The sequence below is a fragment of the Chiloscyllium punctatum genome, chromosome 1 (assembly GCF_047496795.1).
Source record: "Chiloscyllium punctatum isolate Juve2018m chromosome 1, sChiPun1.3, whole genome shotgun sequence".
NCBI lineage: Eukaryota > Metazoa > Chordata > Chondrichthyes > Orectolobiformes > Hemiscylliidae > Chiloscyllium > Chiloscyllium punctatum.
The window spans coordinates 57,089,115-57,105,463 of NC_092739.1; the positions used below are offsets into that span (position 1 = coordinate 57,089,115).

The 16,349-nt window shown below is 41.6% G+C and overlaps 1 protein-coding gene across 2 annotated transcripts in view; it reads right to left on the minus strand.

Annotated features, from left to right (window-relative positions):
* LOC140469203 (protein sel-1 homolog 3-like) overlaps positions 1-16,349 on the minus strand; it is a 104,931-nt gene that overhangs the window by 59,073 nt on the left and 29,509 nt on the right. For both annotated transcript variants that reach the window (XM_072565543.1, XM_072565612.1), the window contains exons 7-8: positions 6,431-6,563; positions 1,207-1,342 (exon numbers count right to left, since the gene is read on the minus strand). In XM_072565543.1, the coding sequence (XP_072421644.1) occupies positions 1,207-1,342; positions 6,431-6,563 (269 nt within the window). The remainder of the gene's footprint in view (positions 1-1,206; positions 1,343-6,430; positions 6,564-16,349) is intronic.

Here is a 16,349-nt window from a genome sequence, read left to right on the forward strand (position 1 = left end):
TATCACAATAGCAATTTCAGGATTGATACCATAGAAATGAAAGGGAACAATAATTATGTAATTAATTCACTCAAAAAGCAATTTAACATCTGTAGTGTAAGGAGTGTTATGTCATATGTAGTCTTCATGATATTGATAGGAATGTATTGGTACACAGTGTTCTATGCTGGAAGCTGAACAACTCGCAAAATACTCACTAGGAATAGAGCAAAACTAGCATGAAAAGTACTTCAACCAAGATCAAGGGTTACAGGGAGAGGGCAGGAGATGAAGTTGAGAAACATATCAGCCATGATCGAAAAATGAAGCAAACTCAATGGGCTGAATGGCCTAATTCTGTTCCTATACCTTACAGTCTTATGATCTAAGGTAAGTTAGTTCTTCCTCAGTACTGGAATGTAATTTTGTAGGATGATGAAAGTTCCACATGATGCAGTTACTTGCAATTACCCACAAATTAGCTAAGATCCACACGAACCAAACTCCAGTCAACTCAGTGAAAAGGGATCCCTGCACAATCTTTAAAAATGAAAACTTTCACCTTCTTATTGAACATACATTTCAAAAAAGATTTGTCACTGAAACCTAGACTATTATCAAAATGCTGGGATATAATGGTAAAATCACTAGGCTAGTAATCAGGAACCCCAGGTTAATGCTCTCAGCACATGAGTTCAAACCCCACTCTGGTGGCAATGTCTTGAGATCTGAAGGAACATTATATTGGACTTGAAAACATTAACTCTGTTTCTCTCACCACAGATACTGCTGGACCTCCAACATTTTCTGTGTTTCAGATTTCCGGGATCCATAGTAATTTGCTTTTCCATAGCAAAACCCATATGAGTGAATGAATTACTCGAAATCATTTCCTGCCTTGATCCAGCCCAGAAAGCACTGTCCCTTCAGCTTACTGACTCCAACTATTGCAGGCCAATTGAAGAAGTACAGCCTCCAAAACATCTAATTCTATATATATATGTCTTCTGTACAGACCTCCTGATGATGAGTAGCATTTCATTAGAATCTAAAATGTACAGATCAGTAAACCATAGCTTCTCATTACAACATCTAGTTAGCTCATGAGTTCCTCTACATCCAGATTTTATGCAATGATTTATATATTCTACAATGATCGATAATTCTTCTGCAAAAGAGAGAATAAGCTCATTTTTTGGAAAGGTTCACAAACTTAAGTTTACTCACTCAAATGTTGTAACTTTTTGTGCAATCCAAGGCTGTGGAAATATTTCATGATAAGTGTAGTGAGATAGTTGCATTTCTGATAGTACTGTTCAATATGTTTATGGATTTCGTGATCAGTTACAAGAGGATTTGAAATCTGTAGACATACAAAAGAAGTTGGGTTAGGTAGCAGTTGAACTTACACTAATAAAAACGGCAATGATAATACAGAGACCTCCTGCTCACTTGTCACTAAGCACAGTACCCTCTGACAGTAATGAGGTCAGATCTTCAAACACAGCATAACAATGAATAAATCAAATTGTTCAGAAATATCAACAATATGGCACATTAAATGTAATAAAACATCCCAAAGTACTTCACAGGAGGATTGTTAAACAAATAAACTAAATAAAACCTGAGAAGTCCATTTGAGGGTCGTAAGCAAAATGTTATGTCTTACAGAAAGATCTTGAGGAAAGAAAAATGAAATAGAGGGACAGAGTGCTTTAGGCAGGAATTACAGAGTGTAAGGCCGAGGCAGCTAGAGGCATGGTCACCAGTAATGAAGCAATGAAGTCAGGGAGGCATACTAGACCAGAGTTACAGGGAGTACAGATCTTTCAAAGAATTGTGTGCTGAAAAACATGAGGATGATGCTATGGTGGTTCTTGAAAACAAGGATTAGAATTTTAATTTCTCATTATTTGACTAGGAGTCAGTGTAGGTCGGCAAGCAAAGGGCTGATGGATGAAGACCTCTTGGTGTAAGTAAAGATGCAGCAGAAGAGTTTTGGATGGTCTTAGATTTATGGGGGTTAGAAAATGCCGGATGAGCAAGGACGGTGTTGAAATAGTCAAGAGAAAAGGCGACACATACATGAATGAGGATTTCACCAACAGATTCTCTGAGGCACAGCTGATGCTAGTCAATGTTACAGTAGTAGGGAATGAGGATCTGCAAGCATTATAGTGGAAATTCATGATGACACACTCATCCTGTGAGTTAAATATGATAAAAGGCTGTGTACAGTTGCTCAAATTCAGATAGTTACAGGAAGAGGGATGGAATTAGTAAGAAGTGAATGGAGCTTGGATTTGAGACTAGAGGCAAGAAATGCTGTATATGATATGGCTGTTCAGTAAAAATGCTAGTTTTTTTTTACCAAAAGTAGTGCCTGGAATCTTTTACAAAAATCAATAAGACAGAGTTCTTTTCTGATTAAACCCCCCTAAACTTATAGAGTCACAGAGTCATACAACATGGAAACAGACCCTTCGGTCCAACGCATCAATGCTGACCATAATCCCAAACTCAAATGGTCCCACATGCCTGTGCTTGGCCCATTTCCCTTTCTTATTCATGAACTTCTCCAAATGTCTTTTAAACGCTGTAACTTGACTCACATCCACTACTTCTTCTGGAGGGCCACTTCACTCATGAACCATTCTCCATGTAAAAAGAAGTTGCTCCTCACATCTTTTTTAAAATCTTTCTCCTCTCTCCTTAAAATTATGCCCCTAATCTTGAAACCTATTCAGTGTGATTGTGGCTGATTTGTGACCCATCTTCCCAAACCTGCTTTTGTCCCCGGAACAATGAGAATGGTATTGTCAAAGCCATCCGTCAATCATTTAAAAAATCAACAAATCCCCTGGCATCAATTCCCATACGCCAAGCAGAATTCCAAACAGCTGCCTCCCTTCTCGTGTTGAACTGGTCCCTCTTTCTGTTCTGTAACAAAATTGATCTGGTGTCCTGGACTCCCTGGTTAATACTAACAATTATTTATCTGTCTATCTTACCTATTCCCACCAATACCTTGTAAACTTTGTTCGACCTATCTCACTATGTAGCCGTCCAAGTTTCGAGAAAGGCAATTCCAGCTCCTTTGTTGGTGCAAGATCATTTTACAGTAATATCTCTTTCATGGCCAAGCCTCATCTTGGTAAATATCAATCGTGTTAATATCTAGTCCCAAAGCTGTTCTGCAAAATCTTAATGTATGAATATCAAAGATAAGCAAACAATCCTAAGAACAATATTAAACTAAACACAGTTACTATCTTCCAGGTATGGAGGTGATGGACCTTGAGGTTGGAAGTAAGTTTAATGAAGCAGACGGTAGTGGACCTGAAACCCATCATATTCCTGACTTTGCCTGAATTAAGTATGAATGTCTAAGCTCAACCTATCTGCTCTGTGAAGAAATAAAGGCTTAAACAAATGGGATGAATATGAGAAATTAACACCATAAAAAGTTACATTTCAGTAAAAACAAGAGCAACCTGGGTTCTTTTAAAGACAAAGTTAACCTGGCATAATATGGTCAACACTCTTCAAACAATGTGGAATTATGGATGAAGATTTCATAGACCTATAAGCCATAGTCCTGGAGATCCTTGGGATGACAACTAGCATTAGGGTACAATGCTGTTTCAGCAATATGATCTAGAAAATATCCAGTCTTGGACTGACAAGTGGTGAGTGACATTTGCTCGACACAAATGCCAGGCAATGACCACCACCAATAAGAGACAATCTAAAAACTGCTTCCAGGCATTCAATGATGTCCCATCACTGAACACCCCACAATCAGCATCCTTGATGTCACCACTGACCAGAAACTCAACTGGACTTGCCACATAAAGAAAGTGGCTATAAGAGCAGGTCAAATACTGTGATGAGTAACTCACCTCCTGACTCCCCAAAATCTGTCCATCACCGACAAGGCACTGAACCTTATGTCAGTGGTGGGGAAGTTGTTGGATGGATTCTGAGGGGCAGGATTTACATATATTTGGAAAGGCAAGGACTGATTAGGGATAGTCAATAGGGCTTTGTGCGGAGGAAATCATGTCTCACTAACTTGACTGAATTTTGTGAAGAGGTGACAAGATTGATGAAGAGCAGTAGCCGTTGTCTGTATTGACTTCAGCAAAGTGTTTGACACGCTTCACATGGTGGACTGGGTAGTAAGGTTAGATCACATGGGATCCAGAATGAGCTAGCCAATTGGATCCAGAATTAGCTTAGAGGTACGAGACAGAGTACAGAGTAAGGGTAGAGGGTTGCTTTTCAGATTGGAGACCTGTGGCCAGTGGTGTGCCACAAGGATCGGTGCTGGGTCCACTGCTTTTTGTCATTTATGTAAATTATTTGGATGTGAATACAGTTAGTAAACACCAAAATTGGAGGTGTAGAGGACAGCAAAGAATTTACCTCAGGGTACAACAGGATCTTGATCAGGTTGTCCAACCGGCAGTGGAGTGGTAGATGGAGTTTAATTTAGAAAAGGTGTTGCATTTTGATAAGGCAAACAGACTGAGACAATTCATGGTAGGGTCTGGCTGAACAAAAACCTGAAAAGGATGGGGCTTTTTCCCTGGAGCATCAGAGGCTGAGGGGTGACCTTATGGTTGTTTATAAAATCACAAGGGGCATGGATAGAATGAATAGTCAAGGTCTTTTCCCTGGAGTAGGGGAGTCCAAAACTAGAGGTCATAGGTTAAAAGTGAGAGAGGAAATATTTAAAAGTGACCTAAGGGATAACATTTTCACGCAGAAGGTAGTATGTGTATGGAACGAGCTGCCAGAGAAAGTTGTGGAGGTGGGTACATTTACAACATTTAAAAGGCATCTGGATGGGTATGTGAATAGGAAGAGTTTGGAGGGATATGGGCCTTCTATTGGCAAATGGACTAGGTCAAATTAGGATAACTAGTTGGCATGGACAAGTTGGACCAAGTGGTCTGTAACTGTGCTGTATGACTCTATGACTTTAAGTCAGAAGTGTGATGGAATGTTCCCCACTTGTCTGGTTGGGTGCATCTCTGACAACACTCAAGGATCTTGACATCATCTGGTAAAAAGCAACCTAGTTTATTGGCACAAAATCTACAAACATCCATTCCCTGTACCGCCAATGCTCAGTAGCAGCAATGTGTACTATCTACAAGATACACTGCAGAGTTTCACCAAAGATTGTTAAACTGCACCTTCCAAACACACAACCAATTCCATCAAGAAGGACAAGGGCAACAGCTACAAGGGAACACCACCACCTGTAAGTTCCCCTTCAAATCACTCAGCATGCTCACTTGGAAACATATTGCTGTTCCTTCACTGTCACTGGGTCAAAATTCTGGAAATCCCTCCCTAAGAGCATTACTGGTCAGCCTACGGCATGTAGCATGGTGAGGTAATGGCCTCATGGTATTATTACAAGACTCTTAATCTAGAGAGCTCTTAATCTAATGTTCTGGGGACATAGGTTCAAATCCTGCCACAAGCAAATGGCAAATTTGAATTAAATAAACATCTGGAATTAAGAGCTGAAAGTGTGTTGCTGGAAAAGCGCAGCAGGTCAGGCAGCATCCAAGGAACAGAAGAATCGATGTTTCGGGCCTCAGCCCTGCCCGAAATGTCGATTCTCCTGTTCCTTGGATGCTGCCTGACCTGCTGCGCTTTTCCAGCAACACACTTTCAGCTCTGATCTCCAGCATCTGCAGTCCTCACTTTCTCCATCTGGAATTAAGAGTCTAATGATGACCACAAATCTATTATTGATTGTCAGAAAAACCCATTTTTTCCATTAAGGTCCTAAAGGAAAGAAAACTGCCATCCTTACCTGGTCTGGCTTACATATGACTCCAGATCCATAGCAATGTGGTTGACTCTTAACTACCCTATGGACAATTAGGGATAGGTAATAAATGCTAGCCTTGCCATCATTCCACAGCAAAATTTTTTAAAATGTGACTACAGCGATTCAAGAAGGCAGCTCACTACCACCTTTTCAAAGGCAACTATGGACAGCCAATAAATGCTGAAACAAACAACAATGCCCACATCCTACAAATGAATACAGGAAAGCTAAGTAAAACTACAATCTAATAAAGGGACACAAGGCAGGAAAGGTAGCAAATACGGAGAGGAAAACAGAGTTAGTGCTTCCCATCTGTGACCTTCCATTAGAACAGACCTGAACCATTAACTCTAATTTGCTGTTAGCACATGCTGCCTGACCCAGCTGGATATTCCCAGCATTGTCTGTTTTATTTTAGATTTTCAGCAACTGCTTTTGTATTAACTCTTCCACATTATTTTTGAAGCAGTTCTGTAATAATGTTCATAACATTATTGGTGAGTGACCAGTAAACAAACAGGTCCAAACATTCTGGTGGAAAGAGTAAACACAGCATTTTTTTGTTTAGGTGTCACGTGCTTGCAGTTCAAAATTTACCTTTTGGACTGTTAGGCCTACCAGTCGGTATAACTTCACAGGGCCAATGAATCCTTCAAAACCTCGGACATGATTGCTGCCTCCAAGGACAAAGTACCCAACTGAATCGTTATGATGAACATCTTCAGGATAGCTGGAAAGCAATGCAAGATAAAGATGAATGATGTTTACATTATTCTGAAGAAAAAGAGATTAAAATGGTCTCGTATTTCATACTGTACAAGCTTGATACATAATACAGATATCCCTTCGACAAAATTTCAAGCAAGTCAGTATTTAATTTTATTTGAAATTGAAGTATAAAGTAAAAGGTATAAAGTATATGCTATCTTCAAAGTATAAAAAAGACAAACTCCGAACGGTTGATTTTTTTATTATTCACTCATGTACGTGGACATTGTTGGCTGGGCCAGCATTTATTGCCTGTCCCTAGTTGCCCTTGAGAAGGTGGTAGTGAGGTGCTTTCTTGAACTTCTGCAGTCCACATGCTGTAGGTTGACCCACAATGCTCTTAGGTAGGGAATTACAGGATTTTGACATAGTGACAATGAAGGAATGGTGATATATTTTCTTGTCAGGATGGTGAGTAAGTGGCTTGGAGTGTTGTTTGCTCTGCTCATGTCTCTACTGCCATTTTTCAAGATGGAAGTGGTCGTGGGTTTGGAAGACGCTAAGGATTTTTGGTGAATTTCTGAAGTGCTTCTTGTAGATAGTACATACTGCTGCTACTGCGCGTCAGCGGTGGAGGGAGTGGATGCTTGTTGATGTAGTGTCAATCAAGCAGGCTACTTTGTCTTGGATGGTGTCAAACTTCTTGAGTGTTGTTCCATGCAAGTAGCGAGTATTCCACCACATTCCTGGCTTGTGTCTTGTAGGTAGTTGACTGGCTTTAAAGAGTCCACAGATGAATTACTCGTCATAGCATTCCGAGTCTCTGACTTGCTCTTGTAACCACTATGTTCACGTGGAGAATCGAGCTGAGTTTCTAGTCATTGATAATACTAAGAATGTTGGTAGTAGTGGGAATTCAATGATGGTAACTGCATCGAATGTTAAAGAGTGTTGCTTAGAGTCTTAGAGATGTACAGCATGGAAACAGACCCTTCGGTCCAACTCGTCCATGCCAACCATATATCCGAAAGTAATCTAGTTCCATTTGCCAGCACTTGGCCCATATCCCTCTCAGGCTTTCATATTCATCTACCCATTCAGATGTCTTTTCAATATTGTAATTGTACCAGCCTCCACCACTTCGTCTGGCAGCTCATTCTATACACGTACCACCCTCTGCATGATTCCCACATCGGACAGGAAGAGCACAGCACTCTATGAAAGGCCATCTTTGCACTTTAACAATCTATAGGCCCAGAAAATAGCTGTTGGAGATTGTTGTTGTCTGGCATTTGTATGGCACAAATGTTAGTTGCCACTTCTTAGCCCAAACCTGGATATTGTCCAGATCTTGTTGTATTTAAACATGTTCTGCTTCAGTATCTGAGGAGTCATGAATGGTGCTGTACATTGTGCAATCATCGGCAAGTATCCCCACTTTTGAACTTATGATGGAAGGAAGGTTATTGATGAAGCAGCTGAAGATAGTTGGGTCCCGGACACTGAGGAACTCCTGCAGATGTGTCCTGGAGCTGAGGTGATTGACCTCCAACAAACACAACCATTTTCTATTGCCAGGCATGACTCAAATCAGTGAAGAGTTTGCCCCATGATGCCCACTGCTTCCAGTTTTTTTTAAGGTTCCTTGATGCAACACTCAGTTGAAGTTGGCCTTGATGTCAAGGGCAGTCACTCTCACCTCTGGAATTCAGCTCTTTTGTCCATGGTTGAACCAAGGCTGTAATAAGGTCAGGAGCTGAGTGCTCCTGGTGGATCCCAAATTGGGCGTCGCTGACTAGGTTATTGCTGAGCAGGTATTGCTTGAGAGTACTTTTGATGATACCTTCTATCACTTTACTAATGATCAAGAGTAGACTAATGGGCTGGGTTGAATTTGTCCTGCTTTTCATGTATTGAAAACATGTGGCAATTTTCCAGTTAGATGCAGTGTTGTAACTGTATCAGAAGTGCTGGGCTAAGGGAGCAGCAAGTTCTGGAGCACAGGTCTTCAGTGCTGTTGACAGAATGTTGTCAGAGCCCATAGCCTTTGCAGTACCAAGTGCCTCCACCATTTCTTGAGATCACATGGAGTGGAATGAATTGACTGAAGACTGGTATCTGTAATACTGGGGACTACTGGGGGAGGACAAGATGGATCATTTGTTCAGCACTTCTGGCTGAAGATTGCTGTGAAAGTTTCAGCCTTACCTTTTGCACTGATGAGCTGGGCTCTTCCATCACTGAGGATGGGATATTTGTAGAGCCTTTTCCTCCACTGAGTTGTTTAATTGTCCATTGCCATTCATGACTAGATGTGACAGGACTACAGAGCTTCAATATGATCCGTTTGTTGTGGGAACACTTAGCTCTGTTATCACTTGCTGCTTATACTGTTTGGCATGCAAGTAGTTTTGTTTGGTAGCTTCAGCAAGTTGATACCTCATTTTTTTGGTATGTCTTGTACTGCTCCTGGCATGCTCTCTGTATTCTCCATTGAACTAGGGTTGATCCCCTGGCTTGATGATAATGACTGAGTGAGGGATATGTTGGGTCATGAGGTTACAGATTATGCTGGTATACAATAATGCTGCTGCTGATGGCCCACAGCACCTGATGGATGCCCAGTCTTAAGTTGCTACATCTGTTTGAAGTCTGTCCCATTTAGCAAATGTGTGTTGTCACAGGAACTAATTTATGATAAAAAAAAACAAACTCCAGCCTGGGCTGCATAATTAGAGCAATCAATCACGATTGATCAGTCTGAAATAGACCCAGGCATAACCTGTGAAAAATGTCAGTGGCTGACAGAATTGGAAATCATTGGTTTGAGATCACCTTGTTTGACCCAAGCGTGTTACACTTTACACTTGTATCTAATGTTACTTATATATTGGACTCCAAAGTATTATAGATTCATAGAGATGCACAACTTGGAAACAGACCTGTCGGTCCAACTTGTCCATGCTGACCAGGTATCTGAAACTAATCTAGCCCCATTTGCCAGACTTAGCCCATATCCCTCTAAACATTTCCTATTCATATACCCATCCAGATGCTTTTTAATTATTGCAATTATTCCAGCCTCCACCACTTCCATGGCAGCTCATTGCATACATGCATCACCCTCTGCGTGAAAGAGTTGCTCTCTATATCCTCTAGTTCTGGACTCTCCCACCCCAGGGAAAAGACCTTGTCTATTTATGCTATCCATGCCTCTCATGATTTTATAAACCACCATAAGGTCACCCCTCAGCCTCCAACAGTCCAAGGAAAACAGTCCCAGCCTATTCAGCCTCTCCCTATAGCTCAAACACTCCAACCCTGGCAACATTTTTGTTAATCTTTTCAGAACCCTTTCAAATTCAAGTGAAATTCATTGCATGTCTGCTATGGCCCATGTAAAAAGTGCTTCTGCACATTCTCTAATGCATTTGCACCTTTCCTACTTTGTGGCAGCTATAATTGTACACAACACTGCCGCTGTGGTCTAACAAGTGTCTTGTACATGTTTAACATCATCTTCTTGCTCTTGTACTTTACGCCTTTATTAATGAAGCCGAAAACACTGTATTCTCCATAAACCCTGCTCTCTCTACCTGTCCTGCCATCTTCAATGATCTATGCACATATACACCCAGGTTCCTGTGCTTCGGCACCACTAATAGAATTGTACCATCCATTTTGTCATGTTTTTCAGTGTTCGTCTGATCAAAATGCATCATCTCACACTTGTCTGCATTGAACTACATCTGTCACTAATCTACCGACTCCATCAACTTGTCAAAGTCCTTTTGCAGTTCTACACTATCTTTCTCACAGTTTATAGTTCTCCCATCTTTTGTGTCACCTGCAAGCTTGGAAATTGCCTCCTGTGCACCAAGATCTAAATCATTAATACAAATCAGGAAAAGCAAGGGTCCCAATACTGACCCCACCACAAATCTTTCTCCAACTCAAAAAATGTACATTGACCATTATTCACAATATCTTTTCCCTTGTAATAATAATTGTTTTTTTAAGTTCCTCATTTTACAGTCATAGAGTCATAGAAATGTACAGCATGGAAACAGACCTTTTGGCCCAACCCGTCCATGCCGACCAGATATCCCAACCCAATCTAGTGCCACCTACCAGCACCCGGCCCATATCCGTCCAAACCCTTCCTATTCATATACCCATCCAAATGCCTCTTAAATGTTGCAATTGTACCGGCCTCCACAACATCCTCTGGCAGCTCATTCCATACATGTACCACACTCTGCGTGAAAACGTTGCCCCTTAGGTCTCTTTTATATATTTCCCCTCTCACTCTAAACCTATGTCCTCTAGTTCTGGACTGTCCGACCCCAGGGAAAAGGCTTTGTCTATTTATCCTATCCATGCCCCTCATAATTTTGTAAACCTCTATAAGGTCACCCCTCAGCCTCCGACACTCCTGGGAAAACAACCCCAGCCTGTTCAGCCTCTCCCTGTAGCTCAGATCCTCCAACACTGGAAATATGCTTGCAAATCTTTTCTGAACCCTTTCAAGTTTCACAACATCTTTTCGATAGGAAGGAGACCAGAATTGCACGCAATATTCCAACAGTGGCCTAACCAATGTCCTGTACAGCTGCAACATGACCTCCCAACTCCTGTACTCAATACTCTGACCAATAAAGGAAAGCATACAAAATGCCTTCTTCACTATCCTATCCACCTGCGACTCCACTTTCAAGGAACTATGGACCTGCACTCCAAGGTCTCTTTGTTCAGCGACACTCCCTAGGACCTTACCGTTAAGTGTAAAAGTCCTGTTAAGATTTGCTTTCCCAAAATGCAGCACCTGGCATTTATCTGAATTAAACTCCATCTGCCACTTCTCAGCCCATGGCCCATCTGGTCCAGATCCTGTTGTAATCTGAGGTAACCCTCTTTGCTGTCCACTACACCTCCAATTTTGGTGTCATCTGCAAACTTACTAGCTGTACCTCTTATGCTCGCATCCAAATTGTTTATGTAAATGACAAAAAGTAGAGGACCCAGCACCGATCTTTGTGGCACTCCACTGGTCACAGGCCTCCCGTTTAAAAAACAATCCTCCACCACCACCCTCTGTCTTCTACCTTTGAGCCAGTTCTGTATCCAAACGACTAGTTCTCTCTGTATTCCATGAGATCTAATCTTGCTAATCAGTCTCCCATGGGGAACCTTGTCGAACGCCTTAGTGAAGTCCATATAGATCACATCTGCTGCTCTGCCCTCATCAATCTTCTTTGTTACTTCTTCAAAAACCTCAATCAAGTTTGTGAGACATGATTTTCCACGCACAAAGCCATGTTGACTATTCCTAATCAGTCCTTGCCTTTCCAAATATATGTACATTCTGTCCCTCAGGATTCCCTCCAACAACTTGCCCACCACTGAGGTCAGGCTCACCGGTCTATAGTTCCCTGGCTTGTCTTTACCGCCCTTCTTAAACAGTGGCACCATGTTTGCCAACCTCCAGTCTTCCGGAACCTCACCTGTGACTATCGATGATACAAATATCTCAGCAAGAGGCCCAGCAATCACTTCTCTAGCTTCCCACAGAGTTCTCGGGTACATCTGATCAGGTCCTGGGAATTTATCCACTTTTAACCATTTCAAGACATCCAGCACTTCCTCCTCTGTAATCTGGACATTTTGCAAGATGTCATCATCTATTTCCCCACATTCTACATCTTCCATATCCTTTTCCACAGTAAATACTGATGCAAAATATTCATTTAGTATCTCCCCCATTTTCTGTGGCTCCACACAAAGGCCGCCTTGCTGATCTTTAAGGGGCCCTATTCTCTCCCTAGCTACCTTTTGTCCTTAATATATTTGTAAAAACCTTTTGGATTCTCCTTAATTCTATTTGCCAAAGCTATCTCATGACCCCATTTTGCCCTCCTGATTTCCCTCTTAAATGTACTCCAACTTCCTTTATACTCTTCTAAGGATTCACTCGATCTATCCTGTCTATGCCTGACATATGCTTCCTTCTTTTTCTTAACCAAACCCTCGATTTCTTTAGTCATCCAGCATTCCCTATACCTACCAGCCTTCCCTTTTACCCTGACAGGAATATACTTTCTCTGAATTCTTGTTATCTCATTTCTGAAGGCTTCCCATTTTTCAGCCATCCCTTTACCTCCATACATCTGCCTCCAATCAGCTTTCGAAAATTCATGCCTAATACCATCAAAATTGGCCTTTCTCCAATTTAGAACTTCAACTTTTAGATCTGGTCTATCTTTGTCCGTCACTATTTTAAAACGGATAGAATTATGGTCACTGGCCCCAAAGTGCTCCGCCACTGACACTCAGTCACCTGCTCTGCCTTATTTCCCAAGAGTAGGTTAAGTTTTGCACCTTCTCTAGTAGGTACATCCACACACTGAATCAGAAAATTGTCTTGTATACACTTAAGAAATTCCTCTCCATCTAAATCTTTAACACTATGGCAGTCCCAGTCGATGTTTGGAAAGTTAAAATCCCCTACCATAACTATTCTATTATTCTTACAGGTAGCTGAGATCTCCTTACAAGTTTGTTTCTCAATTTCCCTATGACTATTGAGGGGTCTATAATACCATCCCAATAAGGTGATCAACCCTTTCTTATTTCTCAGTTCCACCCAAATAATCCGGGATGTTTTTCCGGGAATATCCTCCCTCAGCACAGCTGTAATGCTATCCCTTATCAAAAACGCCACTCCCCTCCTCTCTTGCCTCCCTTTCTATCCTTCCTGTTGCATTTGTATCCTGGAACATTAAGCTGCCAGTCCTGCCCATCCCTGAGCCATGTTTCCATAATTACTATGATATCCCAGTCCCATGTTCCTAACCATGCCCTGAGTTCATCTGCCTTCCCTATTAGACCCCTTGCATTGAAATAAATACAGTTTAATTTATTAGTCCTACCTTGTCCCTGCCTGCCCTGACTGTTTGACTCACTTCTGTTCTCAGCTGTACCCGTCTCAGATCAATCTCTTTCCTCACTATCTCCCTGGGTTCCTCCCCCCACCTTACTAGTTTAAATCCTCCCAAGCAGTTCTAGCAAATTTCCCTGCCAGTATATTAGTCCCCTTCTAATTTAGGTGCAATCCGTCCTTCTTGTACAGGTCACTTCTACCCCAAAAGAGATTCCAACGATCTAAAAATGTGAATCCTTCTCCCATACGCCAGCTCTCCAACCATGCATTCATCTGCTCTATCCTCCTATTCCTGCCCTCACTAGCTCATAGCAATGGGAGTAATCCAGATATTACTACTCTTGAGGACCTCCTTTTTAAATTCCTGACTAACTCTCTGTAATCTCTCTTCAGAGTCTCAACCTTTTCCCTTCCAATGTCGTTGGTTCCAATGTGGACAATGACCTCCTGCTGGCCCCTCTCCCCTGTGAGAACATTCTGTACCCTCTCTGAGACACCCTTGATCCTGGCACCACCAGGGAAACAACACACCAGTCTGCTTTTTCTCTGCTGGCCACAGAAACGTCTGTCTGTACCTCGGACTACAGAATCCCCGAACACAATTGATCTCTTGGAAGCCGACGTACCCCTCGTTGCATTAGAGCCAGTCTCAATACTAGAAACTTGGCTGTTCGTGCTACGTTCCCCTGAGAATCCATCACCCCCTACATTTTCCAGAAAAGCATACCTGTTTGAAATGGATATATCCAAATAAGACTCTTGCCATTGGTGCCTACCTCTCTTACTTTTCCTGGAGTTAACCCATCTATGTGGCTGTATCTGAGACTTCCCCCCTTCCTATAACTGCCATCCATCACGTACTGTTGCTGTTGCAAATTCCTCATTGCTTCTATCTGTCTCTCCAACCGATCCACTCAATCTGATAAGATTCGCATCCAACAGCATTTATGGCAGATATAATCCGCAGTAACCCTTAAACCCTCTTTAAACTCCCACATCTGACAAGAAGTACATGTCACTGCAAAGGCCATTTTTGCTCCTTCACAATCTGCAGACCAAGAAAATAACACTGTCTTATTCCTCTACAAACACTGCCCCAGGTTAAATTAATAGCAATGGCTTATATTTTAAGTTTAATCAAGAAACTTATCTCCAAAAACATATAAGCAAGAAAGAATCCACTGTACTCACAAATACAGCCTCTCTCTTGGACAGACTTAAAACAACAATTAACTTATTTGATTCTGTGCTGTGAACTTTGCCCAACAGTTCCTCCAAGATTAGTTGTGAATTTCATTGTTTGTTAATTTTCCCAGATGCACTCCGATGTCCAGCGATACACGAATTCAAACAGCAAAGGTGGTAACTGTGCAGGTTCTCTCTCTCTCTCCTGCACTGTCCTCACCACATGCTTCCTTTGTCTGCTCTTCTCCCTTTTAAACTGCTGTTGTTTTGACTTTTTGTTTCCCCAAGTTCCAAAACAATGCAACAGCATACAAAACAGTCATTGCTGCTCCTGGAATTCGAGAAATCACCTCCAACATCTAAAACACCTCAAAAAAAGGAGCCGCTCTTACCTCATAACCTCTTCATTATCTATTACTATTGTGATGGCTTCATTATCCTCCATCATGAAAATTATGGCAAAATATTAATTTAGTACCATTTCTGTTTTCCCCACTATTGACTCCCGAGTCTTGCCCTCTAATTCACTTTAGCTACTCCCTCTTTTTATATATTTATAGAAGCTTTTGCTCTGCATTTTTAACATATTTTGCACTCATTTTCTTTCATAATTTACATTTGCTCTTTTTATTACTTTTTCAGTAACCCTTTGTTGGTCTTAAAAAGTTTACCAATCCTCCAGCCTGCACTGAGCAGAGGAAACCCACACAGACATGAGGAGAACGTGCAAACTGCACACAGACAGCCGCATGAGGCTGGAATTGAAGCCAGGTCCCAGGCGCTGTGAGGCAGCAATTCTGAACATTGAGCTACTGAGCCACAAAAAGTAAGGCATACCATATTGTAAAGCTCAATGCAGGCTGGAGGATTGGTAAACTTTTCAAGACCAACAAAGGGTTACTGAAAAAGTAATAAAAAGAGCAAATGTAAATTATGAAAGAAAATGAGTGCAAAATATGTTAAAAATGCAGAGCAAAAGCTTCTATAAATATATAAAAAGAGGGAGTAGCTAAAGTGAATTAGAGGGCAAGACTCGGGAATTAATAGTGGGGAAAACAGAAATGGTACTAAATTAATATTTTGCGATAATTTTCATGATGGAGAACATTGAAGCCATCACAATAGTAATAGATAATGAAGAGGTTATGAGGTAAGAGCGGCTCCTTTTTTTGAGGTATTTTAGATGTTGGAGGTGATTTCCTCGAATTCCAGGGTGCTCCGGTTTACTCCCACAGTCCAAAGATGTGCAGATTAGGTGGATTGACCATGTAAAATTGCCCATAGTTTCCAGGATGTGCGGGCTAGGTGGATTAGCCATGGGAAATACAGGATTACAGGGATTGGGTGGGATCCTCTTTGGAGGGTCGGTGTGGACTCAGAGGGCCAAATGCCCTGGCTTCAACACTGTAGAGATTCTATGATTATGTTGTCTTTAACTGCTTTGTTTAGTCATGGATTCCACCACCCCCCCCCCCCACCACCGCCCCCCTCCACTCCACCGCCCCCACCGCCCCCTTACAATCTTCCTTCCTCTCTGGAATTTATTTTAGTTGAGTGGAATTAAATATCTCCTTAAAGGTTTATCATTGTTCATCAGTAGTGCAACCTTCTTGACTTTCTGTCATGTCCACAAAGATCAAATCTGTCCTCATGCCACAATTACCTTTGTTTAACATCAAAACA